This window comes from Scyliorhinus canicula, chromosome 15, assembly GCF_902713615.1.
Source record: "Scyliorhinus canicula chromosome 15, sScyCan1.1, whole genome shotgun sequence".
NCBI classification, from domain to species: domain Eukaryota; kingdom Metazoa; phylum Chordata; class Chondrichthyes; order Carcharhiniformes; family Scyliorhinidae; genus Scyliorhinus; species Scyliorhinus canicula.
Window position 1 is genome coordinate 19,511,173 of NC_052160.1, and position 17,408 is coordinate 19,528,580.

Here is a 17,408-nt window from a genome sequence, read left to right on the forward strand (position 1 = left end):
AAATCCTCTTATGACCATTAAATATCGCGAAAGGGCCATAACGGGATTTGCGCCAGCGAGATTTCCTGGGATCTTCCCTGCCCCCGCCCCACCGATGACATGATCGGGGTCACATCCAGAAAGGGTTTATTTAAATGTATTTAAATATAATTCAACGGCTTTATGCCTTAACGTCCGGCCCCATGGAATGCAACGTGCGACAGGTGGAACGTCGCCTCGATTTCCTTTAACATTTGACATTTGAGATTCTCCAGCCCGAGATAAAAAAAGTAACCCGGAGTATCTTTTTGTGAGCAGGTGACTTTCCATTTTCCAGCGTGCCCTTTCTGACGTTGGTGACTGAATATGTCAATGCTGGAGAGAATGCCAACACATGTGGCTTTAAAGACAAAAGGGATTCGCAGGCAGATTAGCACAAGTCAGTCGCGAGGAGCTGTCTGTATCGAGGCTGTGTTTGTGCTGTGCAACCTGGAGCTATCCCTTAAATAGTAACCAATCCATCGAAGAAGAGCTGTTTTAGCACATATATTGTGACAGAACGGGAACATGCGCTCGAGTCCTGAGCTGTGATAACCGCAGCTGTTTCTGAAGGGCTGCTTCTCTCCCTCCTCCACCTTTCCACCGTTAATCTGTCGAGGTCTTATTTCTGAGAAGGGGCAACGATAATTTTTTGAGGCTGTCGGAGGCTGTCCCACAATGAGCCTCTAACCATTCTCCCCCCCCCCCCCCCCCCCCCCCCCCCCCCCCCCCCCCCCCCCACTTTTCCTTTTTTTTTCTTCAATGTTGCAGTTACTACAAACAGTGCTAACCCAGAAGGGATCTGCTCCAGAGACAACAGGAGGCGAAGGAGTTGCCAAATCGGAGCAGCCTGCAGGTAGGCCTTGAATATCGAGCTTGTCCCTTTTCATTTAAAGTGGCAAGAGAAACTGCCAGCTGGTCATTTAAAAGCGCCTTCAGCAGGGAAAACATGTAATGAACACCTTTAGCCTGTGCAGCGGTCTCTGGGTCTTCGCTTCTCCTCGCTAAAGGGGGCTGACATGATGGTGAGTGTACAGCGCAGGTCGAAGGCTAAGAAGTAGATTCAAGGACAAATGCCAGGATCTATGTATGAGCGCCAGTGCTGTAATGCAATATTATTGAGCAATTTATAACGAGGCAGTGTATTGACAAGCTTTGTTATGTATTACAAGGAGAGGTAATTTGTCACAAATATAATCTACTTCAATCAGTTTTTAATCATTAATATTTTTAGTTCAATCTGAGGTGAATGGGTGTCTCACTTTTTGCTGCCAATTCTCCTCATCTCTCCCTTTATGGATAAGGATAGTTTTCTCAGCCACCCGATCAGGGATTTGATAGGATTTAATATGTATTTTAACTTTGCAAAGATAAACTAAAAAAATATATAATTCCTTTCTAGATTAATGAGATCAATAGGTTTTATTCTCGGTACTGCTTCTAAAAATGGGAGACATTTTTCATGACCAACGTGCGCGGCCTGGCAACATTTCACTTGTGGGGGCTGGGATGGTGCCGGAAAGTTATTCGACCTTGTGAGGCATCACCCGTACCCACTGTCTACACCGTCTCCATAAGCATCCTTTACAGCAAGGGGGTGCTGGATGACAGGTTTTTACCCCTCCTTCCCCTGGGCGGGGGGGAGGGGAGGTCCCAGTGGCAGACAAGTCAGCCACGGTCTCCACTCCTGATGTTGCTCCTGGAACTCCTCCTGGGAAACGGAGAATGAAAATGGAGATGAGGTGAGGACAGGAGTGGTGTCCCTGATGCTTGAATAACTTATTCAAGGGATCCCAAAAGTGACCATTAGGATGTAGGCCATTATCTTTGGACGCGTCGGCTCACACACAGATTTATGGTCCAGGCGAGCACGCTATTCCTTTGGAGCTGCGGGATTTCCAGGGAGTCTCTGCATGTTGAAAGGAGAAGGTTGAATCCAGCCATTGGAGGGATCCTCATCAGTGAATCTCCTCACTTGAACCTCCTGTGTGGGTTTAGCACCCTCACCTTGCATAGAAAGGTGGAGCACGCTCGGGGCACTCTGTACCCTTCTCATCTCTGGAATATGAAAAAGTGACAGCAGAGTTCTCCCCAGATTTCTAGGCGGCATTCCATTTTAATGCCCCAAACGTCTTGTGACGCCAGAGTGAAAATATGGGGACGGGTATGATTAGGATGGGGGTGGGCTTTATCTGCTGACCAGAGAGGTGGGGGTGAGGGCGGGGTTGTGGTCAGTTAGGTTTGGTAGGAATGTTTAAACAACGGGGTCTTTTTAAAAAAAAGACACCTGCCTTTTCACAGGCCTTTTTTGCAACAGCAGCGAGCAGTTCTCAATAATTTTGCCCAACAGACCACACGCACCATTCGAAAGAAATGCCCGACAGTAAATGGGCCTCACAGTTGTTAACATTCTGTCATAGCTCCACGGCTGCCATTGCTACCTTAAAGCACCCGATCCCAAAATCCCATCTCGTGACCCCAGTAGGGGTTGTGACCCTTGACATGCAGATACTACTAAAAGTACAAAATAACGATTCGCAGGGACGATCCCAGAACTGGGAGGTTATACCTATCAAGAAAGATTGAACGGGCCGGGACTCCTTTCTCTTACAGGTGATGCGACCATCAATTCACAAGAGACGATTAGTAGAAGTGAACAGTGGTTTTAATAAGCTAGATCTGTGCCTGCCTGCGACTGCTCTGTACTGAGCGCCGCCTCCAGGCTGCAGGCATATATACCACCCCCGAGGGGGCGGAGCCCACAAAGGCATCAACATAATACAATACAATACAGTGGTGAATTGTAATAGCAATACACTCACCACAACAGGGTGACCTGATGGAGGCCATTAAATTTCAGAAAGTGTTGGACAGGGTGGATGTAGAGAGGATGATTCCACTTCGGGTGGATACCAGAACTAGGGGAGTTAAGTTTAAGGTGGCAGTGACAGTGGGTGACAGATCTTTGAGGGAGTCCAAATTGCCGGGGCAACGTGCACCATTCCATGTATGTTGGAGAGCACAGCTATGGATAGTGATGGTCGAGGTTGTAACATTCCTGACCAGGACTCTGTCCTGCTCTTACCGTCTGTCATTGGCATGTATTAGAAGGATTTTCCCAGAGCGAATGGCTCAGCCCAGCGACACTACCCCCTGTGTCACAGGACCTCAAGATACACCAAGGTAATAAGTACAACAGGAATTCAGGAGAAACCTCTTTCAGAATGTGGTACTCACTGACATGGGAAGCAGTCGAGGCGCATGGCACTGGTACATCTCGTGGGATGTTAGTTAAATTTATAGAACAATTGGTTTGCAACTAACGAGTGCTTTTCATGACCACTGGACCGCAAAGCCCCGCCTGGACTCACTGTTGTAATGGAAGAAACACAGCAGTCAATTTGCACACAGGAAGCTCCTGTACACAGTCGTGTGCTAATGACCAGATCACCCGTTTAGTGATGTTGATTGAGGGTTGATTGTTGGCCGGGTCGCCAGGCAGAGCACCTCCTCTCTTTGAAATAACGGCATGAGATCTTTTAAATCCAGGAAGCAGGTCAGTTTAACGTCACATGCAAAAGACAGCCCCTCTGACAGTGCAGCACTCCCTCAGCACCACGGTGGCATGTCAGCCCTAGTCTTTGTGCTCAAGCCCCGGGATGGACCCGATCACAGGACCTCTTGAGGCAGAGACAGGAATGCCACCCACAGAGCCACGAGTGGGAACGGAGTTGATGGTTTTGCTGATAGGATGAGATGGAGATGAGTGGGAGGGGAGGCTTTTACGGAGCTCAAACACCAGCGTGCGCGGGTTGGGGGGGGGGGTGCGATGGCCTGTCTTCTTGTGTAATTCTAGTTCAGAGCTGTCGTGCGCACAAGGCAGCCGTGCCAGTACGGCCCATTTGATGTTTTGTGTCTGCACTGCTTTGTCGCAGGAGCTGGCCGGCCCCAGAGCGGATCCAGCTGCCCATTGGCAGAGCAACCGTACAGCGAGCCACAGCTGAAGAAGGCAGAGGCACAGTCAGAAACCAAGGTAAGTGAGTCTGGGAGCACTGACACACTCGTGATAGGGACTCACTGAAATAAAGCTGCAAGGTTTGAAAGCTGTCAGGTTTTTCTCTCCCTGCCTCCCTTCGCTCTCTCTCTCTCTTTCTCCCTTTCGTTCTGCACAGTGAACTCTCTGGTAGGAGCGGAGCTGAAAGCGGTGAGTGCTGATCTATTCTTGTAAGAGATTTGTTCAAATTCCTTTCAACAAGCTGACAGACGTGACCAATCCAATTTACATTGCATTTCACTTCATTGAGAGACTGATGTATAGGTTCTTAAGTTAGTAATTGTCGCCTTTGAGAACGTGCCTTTAACCCTTCCCTTGTCGAATTTCTGTGCGACTGTACCTTGAATAAGAACGTGTGGTCTCCCGCAACGCCGACTGCTGAGTGGAATCACGCAGGGTCCAAGGAGGCCTATCGGCCCATCGTGTTTGCGCTGGCTCTTTGGGCGAGCTATCCGGTTCTGATATGAACAAACACATCAAGGTTGCTTCTCGATCCTTCTGCTGACCCATTCTGGGGGTGTGACATGCCTTTTTCTTAAACCTTGACACTGGCTTTTGTTCCTGACTGTGGCATATGGGCGCTGCTACAGAGAGAGACGCTGCAGACTGACAGATTGGCCCCAAACCATGCCAGCAAAACAAACAGTTCGTACGCTAGCTCAGAGGGTTGTATCATACAGAGATACGTTACACTTGCTGCTAACCACTGTGAAGGTTGAACGATATTCTGAACTTTTGAATTCCTGACCTTGTTTTCCTGCAGGCGGAATCTCCCATGTGCCTATTTGTATTTTTAAAGCCAGCGGCGAAATTGGTTTCACTCGGTCTCAGGCTGATGGATGCCAGGTTCTTGTATTCTTCCTGATTCCTCTTGAGGCCATTTCACTCTGTTTCCGAGTTTAGCTGTAGTTGCTGCTTCTACCCCATTGATATGAATGTGTTAGCCTCATGCATGTGGTACTTGGTCCAGCAGATGGGAATTTAAATTCCACCAGGGCACATTGTGAAATTCAGTTCAATAGATCCAAAAAATCTGGTTCAGCAAAATGATGGTGAAATCAGCCAGAATTGTGTAAAGGTTTAGCTGGTCCATAACCTGTTGTTAAGGGGACCTGGTCACATCACCTGCACTCACACCTCCACACGTACCTATAGACACACCTCCACACTCAAACACAATCCCCCGCAAATACACCTACACACACCTACTCCCCTACACACACACTACATACACTGCCTAGACATGCGAACATACACACACCCCTACATATACACCTATATACACATCTACACACACACCTACATACAAACATATGCACACACACGTATGTACCCATATGCACTTAGGTACACACACCTACATATACGGGCCTATGCACACACCTACACACACCAATATACAGACCTACACACAAACAACTACACACACACTTACCTGCACACACACCTACATGTACACCTACATACACACATACACCGACATAGACACCGACAAACACATGTACACACATATGCCTACATACACACACCTAGACACCTACATACATGCACCTACATAGACACCTACATACATGCACCTACATATATACATCTACATACACACCTACACACACACATCTACACACAAATGTCTACATACACACCTATCGACATAGGCACCTACATACACACATCCACATACACACCTACCTACACACACCAACACTTACACCTATATACACAGACCTACAAACACCTACTCACTCACACACACACTTGCACACACACACCTACAAACACACACCTACATACACACATCTACACACACACTTCACACAGAATTATTACAGCGCAGGAGGCCACCATTCTGCCGATCATGTCTGCACCAGCTCTCTGAATGAGCAATTCATTTAGTGCTATTCTCCTGCCTTCTCCCTGTACCCCTCTGTGGTGAATTATAAACCTAGTAATTCACACTGTGTTCTATTATATGTATTGTGTCCTAGTGGGCTCTGTATACGTGCCGTGGCGCGGCTCTGCCCATAGGGGGAGATGAGTAGTTTGTACTGGGCTCCGCCCATGGCTCCTCCCACTAACCGGAAGTATAAAGCCCTGCAGTCGTGAGCCTGCTGCCAGTTCATCTCGTCGCAGGCAGGCTCTGTTGTAAGACTATTAAAACCACTGTTCACTTCCAACCACGTGTCTTCTGAATTGATGGTCTCATCAATTTAATAGTCTTAGGAAACTTGAAGAAAACTATTATGGAATCAGCCCTCAAACCTGACCGACTAGAACTCGACCCGGCAGGCTGCAGAGGCAAAAGAAATCTTTCTACACTGGCTCAGATGTTTCAAGGCCTACCTGGCTGAATCAAGCACTTCGGAAACTACGGAGGAGCAGAAACTCATCCTACTGCACGCAAGGGTGAGCCACCGTATCTCTACCCAACTTAACAGTACTACCTTGTATACGAAGGCCCTGGCCATGCTCGATTGAATGTACGCGAGACCCATCAACCAGATCTACGTGCGCCACATTTTTACGACCTGCCGCCAGCGCCCCACGGAGTCGCTGGACGAATTCCTGCGCGATATAAAAGCTTTAGCTCGGGACTGCAATTATCAAGCTGTATCAGCCGCCCAACATATGGAGCTCGCTGTCCGAGATGTATACGTGGCAGGGCTCAGGTCCAACTATGTGCGCCAGCAGTTGCTTGAGGAAGGGGCCCAGAACTTGGAGGACACAGTACAGTTAGCTACAACCATGGAGATCTCGTTCCGCAGCCTCACCTCGTTCCCCGCAGACCAAGCAACCCCATCATGGGCCCCGACCAGCAACTGCCCCAGGCCTGCGCCGCGCGGCCACCCACCCACTACGCAGCTCCAGCGTGCCATTTTTGTGGGCAGCCCCAACACCCACGGCAGTACTGCCCAGCCCGCAACGCGACCTGCAGCAGCTGCGGTCGCAAAGGACACTATGTCCGGGTCTGCCTGGCGAAGAAAACTCCTACTTCAAACTCTCCCGCAGCCCAGAGCACTCGCTTCCCAAACTCGCAGGCCCGCAGGCCCTGAAATGCTGCAGCCTGTATGCCGACTCCGCCCCCACCTCACACGTGCGACTCATGGGGGCCGCCATCTTGGCAACCCTCCTCCACGCGGCCGACCATGTGCGACTCATGGGGGCCACCATCTTGGAAGCCATCTTCCTCGCCGCCCGCCACGTGCGATCCACGGGGGCGGCCATCTTGGGATCCATCCTCTTCAACCTCTGAAACTCACCTCGAAGACTACGAACTCAGCGGACAGTCATCACGGGGCCACTCCAGCACAGCTGATCGAGCCGCCGACGATCCGCAACTCAGCGCGGTCACGTTGGACCAGTCATGTCCGAAACATCTCCGCAACTCTATGATGACCGTTAAAATCAACAGGTACAAGACACCGTGCCTCTTCGACTCCGGGAGCATCGAGAGCTTCGTACACCCTGATCTGGTAAGACGCTGTTCGCTCCCTATTTTCCCTGCACGTCAAACTATCTCCCTTGCTTCGGGCTCACACTCTGTTCATCTCCAAGGGCGCACCGTCGCGACCCTAACGATTCAGGGCACCAGCTACTCGAACTTCCAGCTGTACGTACTCCCCGAACTCTGCGCCCCACTCTTACTGGGACTCGACTTCCAGTGCAACCTCAAAAGCCTCACACTCAGCTTCGGCGGGCCCCTACCTCCACTCACTATCTGCAGTCTAGCGACGCTAAAAATCGACCCCCCTCCACTCTTTGCTAACCTCACTCCGGACTGTAAACCCGTAGCCACTCGCAGCAGGCGGTACAGCCTGCAGGACAGGGTGTTTATCAGAACCGAGGTCCGGAGGCTCCTACGTGAGGGCATCATAGGGGCCAGTAACAGCCCCTGGAGAGCTCAGGTGGTGGCCATCAAGACCGGGGGAAAATTCCGAATGGTAGTGGACTATAGCTAAACCATTAATCAGTTCACGCTCCTCGATGCGTACCCCCTTCCCAGGATTGCAGACATGGCGAATCAGATCACCCAGTACCGCATCATCTCCACGGTGGATCTGAAGTCTGCATACCACCAGCTCCCAATTCGCCCGGAGGACCGCCACTACACGGCGTTCGAGGCCGATGGCCGCCTCTTCCATTTCCTCCGGGTTCCCTTTGGCGTCACGAATGGGGTCTCGGTGTTCCAACGAGCAATGGACCGAATGGTGGACCAGTACGGGCTGCGGACCACGTTTCCGTACTTAGATAACGTCACCATCTGCGGCCATGATCAGCAGGACCATGACGCTAACCTCCATCGATTTCTCCAAACTGCCCAGAAACTTAACCTCGCATATAACACGGAGAAATGCATTTTCCGCACAACCAGGCTAGCCATCCTCGGCTATGTCGTGGAAAACGGAGTCCTGAGCCCCGACCCGGACCGTGTGCCCCCTCTTACAACTCCCTCTCCCTCATTGTCCCAGGGCCCTCAAAAGGTGCCTGGGATTCTTCTTGTATTATGCCCAGTGGGTCCCTCAGTATGAGGACAAAGCCCGCCCACTATTTAAGGCCGAACTCTTTCCTCTGTCAGCTGAGGCTCGCCAGGCCTTCACCTGCATCAAGGAGGATTTCGCCAAAGCGGCCATGCGGGCGGTGGTGAATCCGTCCCCTTTCAGGTGGAGAGCGACGCCTCAGAGGTCGCTCTCGCCGCCACTCTAAATCAGGCAGGGAGACCAGTCGCCTTTTTCTCCCGAACCCTCTCAGCTTCGGAACTTCGACACTCCTCAGTCGAAAAGGAAGCACAAGCCATCATGGAAGCTATACGACACTGGAGGCACTACCTCGCAGGTAGGAGGTTCACCCTCATCACCGACCAAAGATCGGTTGCCTTCATGTTTGACAACTCACAAAGGGGCAAAATTAAAAATGATAAAATCCTGCGGTGGAGGATCGAACTCTCCACCTGCAAGTACGATATTATGTATCGACCGGGGAAGCTCAACGAGCCCCCAGATACCCTGTCCCGCGGCACGTGCGCCAGCGCGCAAGACGACCGCCTGAAAGCTATCCACAATGACCTCTGCCACCCGGGGGTCACCCGGCTCGCCCACTACATCAAAGCCAGAAATGTGCCTTTCTCCACCGAGGAGGTAAAAGCCATCACCAGGGATTGCCCCATCTGCGCATAGTGCAAACCGCACTTCTATAGACCAGACAGGGCCCACCTGGTAAAGGTATTTCGGCCCTTTGAACGCCTGAGCATCGATTTCAAAGGGCCACTCCCCTCGACCAAACGGAATGTGTACTTCCTGAACGTCATCGACGAGTTCTCCCGCTTCCCTTTTGCTATCCCGTGCCCCAAGATGACCTCCCACACAGTCATCAGAGCTCTGCACAGTATCTTCACCCTGTTTGGGTTCCCCAGCTATGTACACAGCGACAGGAGTTTGTTCTTTATGAGCGATGAGCTGCGTCAGTACCTGCTCGACAAGGGCAACGCCTGGAGCAGGACTACCAGCTACAACCCCAGGGGGAACGGGCAGGTGGAGAGGGAGAACGCGACGGTCTGGAACACCGTCCTACTGACCCTCCGGTCCAGGAATCTCCCGACCTCCCATTGGCAGGAGGTCCTCCCCGACGCGCTCCATGCTATTAGGTCCCTCCTGTGTACGGCTACAAACCAGACCCCTCACGAACGGCTATTTGTTTTTTCTAGGGGCACTACCACGGGGGTTTCGCTCCCAGCTTGGTTGAGGACACCGGGCCCGGTTCTCCTCCGGAAGCACGTCCGGGCACACAAAACTGACCCACTCGTAGAAAGCGTGCCCCTACTCCACTCGAACCCCCAATATGCGTTCATTGAATACCCTGACGGCCGTCAGGACACTGTTTCCCTCCGGGACCTGGCGCCTGCAGGATCCAACTCCACCACCACTACCGCCGAGGTACCCCTCACACTACACCCCACCCAACTCACCGCGCCCTGCGCCCCCGCACCTAGAGGTTCACTGCCTGTGCTCCGCGCCCCCAAGCCTATAGGTTTCCGGCGCTCCCCGTCACCCTTCGAACCAGTCGGGTACAAAGCTCGGACCGAATCACCCCCGGAGTCCACTATTGTACACTCGCCGACCGCCCCCACCCAGCCACCCGAAGAGGCTGCAACCCCGGTGCTCCGCTGATCCCAAAGGACGACTCGGCTGCCGGACCGGCTCAATTTCTAGACCCATCACCCCCGCCGGACCTGATTTTTTTACAGGGGGTGAATGTGGTGAATTATAAACCTAGTAATTCACACTGTGTTGTAATATATGTATTGTGTCCTTGTGGGCTCTGTATACGAGTCGTTGCGTGGCTCTGTCCATAAGGGGAGATGAGGAGTTTGTACTGGGCTCCACCCATGGCTCCTCCCACTAACTGGAAGTATAAAGCTCTACAGTTGTGAGCCTGCTGCCAGTTCATCTCGTCGCAGGCAGGCTCTGTTGTAAGACTATTAAAACCACTGTTCACTTCCAACCACGTGTCGTGTGAATTGATGGTCTCATCACCCTCCACATTCTTCATTTTCAGTTACAGTCTAATTGCCTTGAATGCTTCGACTGAACCTGCCTCCACCACACACTCGGGCAGACTTGCTGTGTGAAAACCTTTTTCCTCAGAGCCTATTTGCTCCTTTAACCAATTCCTTTAAATCTGTGTGTTCTCGGGCAGCACGGTGGCGCAGTGGTTAGCACTGTGGCCTCACGGCGTCGAGGTCCCAGGTTCGATCCCAGATCTGGGTCACTGTCCGTGTGGAGTTTGCACATTCTCCTCGTGTTTGCGTGGGTTTTGCCTCCACAACCCAAAAGATGTGCAGGGTAGATGGTTTGGCCACGCTAAATTGCCACTTAATTGGAAAAAATGAATTGGGTACTCTAAATTTATTTTTAAAAATATATTTGTGCGTTCTCACTCAATCCTTTCATGAGTGGGAACAGTTTCTCCCTATCTACTCTGTCCAGACCCCTCATGATTTAAAATAACCTCTATCTATTCGAAAAGGGGTGCAGGAGCAGCGGGACCTGTGTGTATTTGTGCATGGATCATTGAATGTGCCAGGGCAGGTGGAGAGAGCATTAAAAAGCATACAGTATCCTGGGCTTTATTATTAGGGGAATAGTATACAAGGTCAAGGAGGTTATGCTGAAGTTATACCACACACTAGTTAGACCTCAGCTGGAGTATTGTGCACAGTTCTGGGCGCCACACTACAGGAAGGTTGTTACTACATTGGAGAGAGCGCAGAAGAGGTTTACAAGAGTGGTTCCATGAATTAGAAACTTCAGTAGTGAGGATTGATTGGCGAGGTTGGGACTGTTCTCCTTGGAGAGAAGAAGGCTGAGAGGAGATTTGATCGAAATGTTCAAAATCACGAGGGGGCTGGACAACGTAGATTGGGAGGAACTGTGCCTGCTTGGCAAAGGATCAAGAACGAGAGGGCATGGATTTAAGGTCATTTGCAAAAGGAGGAAAAATGTGATGTGAGAAAAAAAACTTTTTCACACAACGAGTGGCTTGGGTCTGGAATGCACGGCCTGGAAGTGTGGTGGAGGCAGGTTCAATCGAGGCATTCAAGAGGGCTTGAGGTGATTATTTGAATTTTTTAAATATGCAGGGGTCCGGGGAAGAGGCAGGGGAATGGCACTGAGTCACAATGCCCATTTGGAGAGCCGGTGCAGACACATAGGGGGCGATTCTCCAATATTGGGCCCAAGTGTTCGCGCCGTTGTGAATGCTGTCGTGTTTCACGACAGCACGAACCAGGCCCGGTTAAGTCCACGGCGCTGGAGCAGTTCATGCGCTCCAGCCTCCTATCGCGGCGCCAAATGGGCGTGGCGCCATCCTGCGCATGCGCGGGGGACTTCTTTAGCCCAACCCCGACTCAAGATGGAGTCGGTGTTCAAGGGCCGGCCACGCCACTAAGTAGGCCTGGGGGGAGGAGAGGCCGGCCCGCCGATTGGTGGGCCCCAATCGCGGGCCAGACCTCATCGGAGGCTCCCCACCCCACTCCCCGGTAAAGGAGCCCCCCCCCTCCCCGACCGTTCCCACAGAGTTCCCGCCGGCAGCAACCAGTTCCTCGGCTATCAAAGACAAGTATCCCATACGCCTTCTTAACCACCCTATCTAGTGGATAAGGTGGAGCTAACCTACCGGACAAGCGGAAAACTGTTCAACCTCTGATGCCTCCAGGCCAGAACCAAGACCACCATAACCTCTCTCATCGAGTTGTAGTAGGCAGGTGACACCTGTGTGCGCACTCAGAGGCCGAGATACAAACCATCATCGATGCTTTCACCAAGGCATATGAGAGAATGGGCCTCAGACTAAATATCCGGAAAACAAAGGTTCTCCACCAGTCCGCTCCTGCCACACAGAATTGCCCCCCCAACCATCAAAATCCTTGGACAATGTGGGTCGTTTCCCATACCTCGGGAACCTCCTCTCGACGCAAGCAAATCCACGGGCAGGATAGGTGTACCAATGTGAGCATTCAGTCCCAGGCCAATATCCCCAGTAACGAGGCACTGGTCACCCTTGACCAGCTGCGATGGGCGGGTCACATTGCCCGCATACCCGACACAAGATTCCCCAAACATCGTGCGCGTCAGCCGCCGTTACCCGTGGCGCTGCGATGCCGAGGTTCACGGGGCCCCGCTGCTAGCCCCGACCGGGGAGCAGAATCGGGTCCCGGGAGGGGGCGTGGAAGCTGCCGTGAAACACGGCCAGTTTCACGGCAGCCTTCACGACTCTCCGCATTTGCGGAGAATCGCGCCCGATTTTCCTCATCACGTTTCTGTGTTGTCTCTTCAAAAATCTCCAGCAAAGGATGGCATGGCGGCACAGTGGTTAGCACTGCTACCTCACAGCGCCAGGGACCCTGATTCAATTCCAGCCTCGGGTGACTGTCTGCGTGGAGTTTGTATGTTGTCCCCGTGGCTGCGTGGGTTTCCTCCGGGTGCTCCAGTTTCCTCCCACTGTCCAAAGATTTGCAGGTTAGATGGGTTGGTTGTGCTAAATTGTCCCTTAGTGTCCAAAAGATTAAGTGACATTTCGGGGATAGGCTGGGGTCCTGGGCCTAGGTAGGGTGCACTTTCAGAGGGTCAGTGCAGACTCGATGGGCCAAATGGTCTCTTTCTGCACCGAAGTGATTCTATGATTCTGAGTTAATGCGAAACGCTTTTCCCTGAAGAAATCCATGTTGTTTTTTTAAAATTAACCCACAATCGACCCTGTGACTATTAATTTTGTCCCGAATTATTGGGCATGATTTACCGACGAACCTCCCGCGTGTTTTTCAGCAGCGGAGGCACCAGTGAGATTACCGACCCGCCGCATGGAAACCCATGCGGGACCTATCACGGCCATTGTTTCTAGAAGTTTCCCCACCGCAGAAGTTAAACTGACTGGCCTATAATTACAGCCATTTTTGAACAAACCCTTTTGAACTGCAATTCTCCAGTCCTCTGGCACCATTTGTGACTAAAGAATACTGAAAAATTATGGCCAGTGCCTCTGCAATTTTCACTTTAATTTCCCTCAGTATCGTTTGAAGCATCCAGTCCTTGCCATATCTATTTTAAGTACACCTACACATACACACACCCACATGCTCACCTGTGTACACACCTACCCATCTACATACTCAGCCCCGTGCACACCTACACACACCTACCACCTCACACATACCTACGCAGCCACCTACGTACACATCTGCCCACGCACCTACACACTTGAAGAAACAAAATGATCTGTGGATAACAGGATATGGATAAATGTCTGAAGTGAAACAAACATGGGATCCTTGGCGATGCAGTGGAAAAGACTGGTGACATCCACAAGACTCAGGTTGTGAAAACCCGAGTTACTGGTGGGGAGTTGGGAGGGAGTAGTACGGCCGAAATAGAAGCTGGAAACACCAACAGAGCAGAGCAGCCTCTTGTAACCCAGGAGCCTTGGTAAAGACGCAGAAAAGCATGTTGACCCCATGCTGCCAGCGATGAATCCGACATCACAACCACTCAAGGGCCTGAAATCTGGCATTGTCATAGTGATTTGGAAGCCTGTGCTCTAACAGTCCTATTCGCTGTTGGATGGGACCATTTTGAAATCCACAGTTCTGCCTAAACGAGACGTCTTCAGTACAGTCAAAGAAAAATACTGCAGATGCTTTGAATCTGAAATGAAAATGGAACATGTTGGGAAATATTCAGCAGGTCAGGCAGCATCTGTGGAGAGAGAAAAACAAACATACTCGACTGAATCTTCTGGAGGCGGCAGAAGTCCCATCCCACAAAACGGAAAGCAGGAGGTGACCTGGACGATGCCGGCAACAGGACCTTGAGAGGTATATTGCCAGAGGCAGACAATTAGGGACAGTAGCCCACCCCAAATAGTTACTGGCCCAGTCAGAGGGCCATCACCTCAGAGAGCTTCACAGCGAACAATGGCCATTACCTGTTCTGAAAGACCAGGATAAGGACGCCTCAATGGCCGGGCGCCCTCAAGGAACGGTGAATAGGATTCATCGACCCTAGGGCCAGGCAGAGAGATTGGGGAGGAAGTGGTAGTCACTGTGCACTATCTACGCCACCAGTGCTGACTTAGTGCCCTGCTGTGGACGCTGGAGTGCCTACAAACGAGGATCAGCACCCCCCGCCCTTTCTCCGAAGCGCACTGGGCAGTCACCAGATCTCACCCAGTGGTCTCCCCGCATGGCAACGGGCCCTCTCAATGTGGGCAAAATTCTCACACGGGCATCATCTTTCCTACCACTGAAAAAATGACACGATGGCGGAAAGATGTCAGGAGCACCCCCACCCCGATGCCTTCCCGTGCCATTTTAGCAACGTCCTTTCCCCAAAGGGCCTGGGAAATTCCAGCCACCATTTAGGGTCATTGACCTGCAGTCACACTTGGAGAAACTGAAGTGAGCATTCCCAAGAGGCGATCACGCCCATCAGCAAAGGATGCAATCAGAGCCAGGGGGGGGGAAAAACACCAGTCATAATTGTGATGGGTTTGGCGGGGTGTAATATTTGTGTTGTTGCATTTGTGCCAATATCTGGCTTCCTGTTCCACAATGGCCTATTAATAGTTGTTTATTACACCACTGACATCTCCTTTCAAGAGACGGTGCAGATAAATGTGATAAATAGCCCTTGCATTACCATAAAATGCCTTCCGTTATTATGCTATAAATATACCCGGACCATGATATTCCTGAAGCCATTCTGTGATTGCAGGACGTGAGGCTTGATTATTGTTCGGTTTGTAATCACTAATAAAATTGAGTGGCAATTTTAACGTTGGATTGTAAATTCAGCCCCTCGCTGTGTAACACTGTCCCGTCCTGAGTCACACGTTGGCCTCGCCTTCTATTCTGCTTGTGACTTGCTTCAAAAGGAATCCTGAAAGACCAAACTTGTGCATGTGAGTTGCTATGGGAACGACTAGAGCCTTGCTTCCACTCCTGTCTCTCCCTTGCTGCTCCGTGTCGTGCTATTTTAGAAAACATAACCTATTTTATGATTTCTCCTGGAAACAATTTTGAGCGAACCTTTTGCTGCATAATGGGAGCAACGGAAATATCATTTTTGGTCGAAATGAACAGACTTTGATAGAAAGTTTGCACGATAGTGAGGAATAACATATGTGCGAACGAATGGGATTGCAGCCTGCCAATCGATTAATTAGAGATTAGCGATATCTAGGAGTGAGCTACAAGTGATCAATCAAATGGTTAATTTATGATCATCGTACAAATGGAAGTGAGTGAATGGCAGTGTTTAATCACTGACTTAATTAGGCATTCATACATAATTGGGAGTGAGTTAGGACAGCAATTAATTGATGGATTAATTAGTGTTTCAGTGATATCTGGGAGGGGGAGACAAGTAGTAATCTCGAATTGATGTGTTAATTAAAGATTAACAGATATGTGGGAGTGAGTGACATGTATTGTCCAATTGGTGGGTTTATTAAAATGAGGTGTTGTAGAGAAAGTAACAGGCACTAATCCATTGCTCAGTTAATGATGTTCCAACCTTTGAGGAGGCATCCTGTGGCTCTTTGTCCTCTGTTTGTTTGACCACTTTTGTTTGAAAGGCATATACTTACCAATTCAGTGAGTACTTAACTGTTTATGCACTGTGACCGCAAAAGAACCAAGAGAACAGAGTCTCTTGAATTTACCAAGGAAAGAGTATTTAGAGAATTTACCAAGGAAAGGCTTTATGGTACTTAAGCCGTATTAAGGAAAATAATAAGTTACGCACTGACTTTTGCACACAGACACACACACGATATCCATATCCACACAAACACAGATTGCAGAGCAGGGTTGGCCAAATTAGAGTCCATGAAAAAATTAAAGAGTATACAGTCTGTAGTTTGATGACTCAGCATGTTTTAGGTGGAATTCAATGTTCTTGAAACTTCTAATTTAACGATGTAGACAAATAAGTTGGTTGTTATTCAGGAGATGGCAGTGCTGGTTTGGATTCTGTTATGACCAGGTGAGAATGGGCGAATAGGCTTCCCTCGATTAAATCTCCTCGATTGGTCACTAAAAAGGTTAAGGTTTCGTCTTTTTTATAAGGATATGCCTTTCGTAAATCAGAAAGTATTTAATTATTTAAACTGTGAGCAATAAGAAGCCAATGAAAGAAGGTTTTCCTGAGCCGAAGAAAGAGCAAATTTCCGATAAAAACACGTCAAGCATTGGGCCCTTCTGTCGTCAATAGGACCCATCCACCTGCACACACGCTGCATCGGAAATGAGAGTCCTATAAAAAAGTAATATATGGTCAGTGCCCTTTGAGTGTCCTCAAGGCATTGATTTTAAAACACTGCAGCCAATTTAGGTTAATTGGTTTCTTAGATGCGGTCAGATTTAGAAGCTGTCGCAATTATTGCAAGATCTCAGTGCATTGTAGTTTTTTGGTAAAGGAAAAAAGAGAGGTGGAGGGAGAGCAGCCCTCAACTTGTTTGCTCTGCTGAAGACTTCCTTGACACCACCTGTATCACTTTCAATCTCTCTCTAGTGGTCGGCAGCCTTGCCGTGAAATACTCCACCCATTGTGTATTTGTAAGAGGTTTTAGATGTGCCTGTTGGTGGCAGCCATTGTTTAAATAGCCAGCGTGTTGCATTTTTAATGTCTCTTCCATAAACAGGTATACATTTCTTTGGGCATCTGGATTATAGGAAATATTTCTCTTTTCACACTGCCCAGAGGGTGATTTGTTACTTTTTCACCTTCACCTTGGAATGTGGCCTTGCATTTTTTAAGCAGTTTGCTCTGTTTCAGTTCAAATTGCA

The 17,408-nt window shown here is 50.0% G+C and overlaps 1 protein-coding gene across 12 annotated transcripts in view; it reads left to right on the plus strand.

Moving 5' to 3' along the window:
• Window positions 1-17,408, plus strand: part of caskin1 (CASK interacting protein 1) — a 684,935-nt gene that overhangs the window by 592,923 nt on the left and 74,604 nt on the right. For 11 of the 12 annotated variants that reach the window (XM_038820500.1, XM_038820499.1, XM_038820502.1 and 8 more), the window contains 2 exons: window positions 790-874; window positions 3,954-4,051. The exons of the other annotated variant lie outside the window; for it this stretch is intronic. In XM_038820500.1, the coding sequence (XP_038676428.1) occupies window positions 790-874; window positions 3,954-4,051 (183 nt within the window). The remainder of the gene's footprint in view (window positions 1-789; window positions 875-3,953; window positions 4,052-17,408) is intronic. 12 annotated transcript variants of the gene reach the window in all.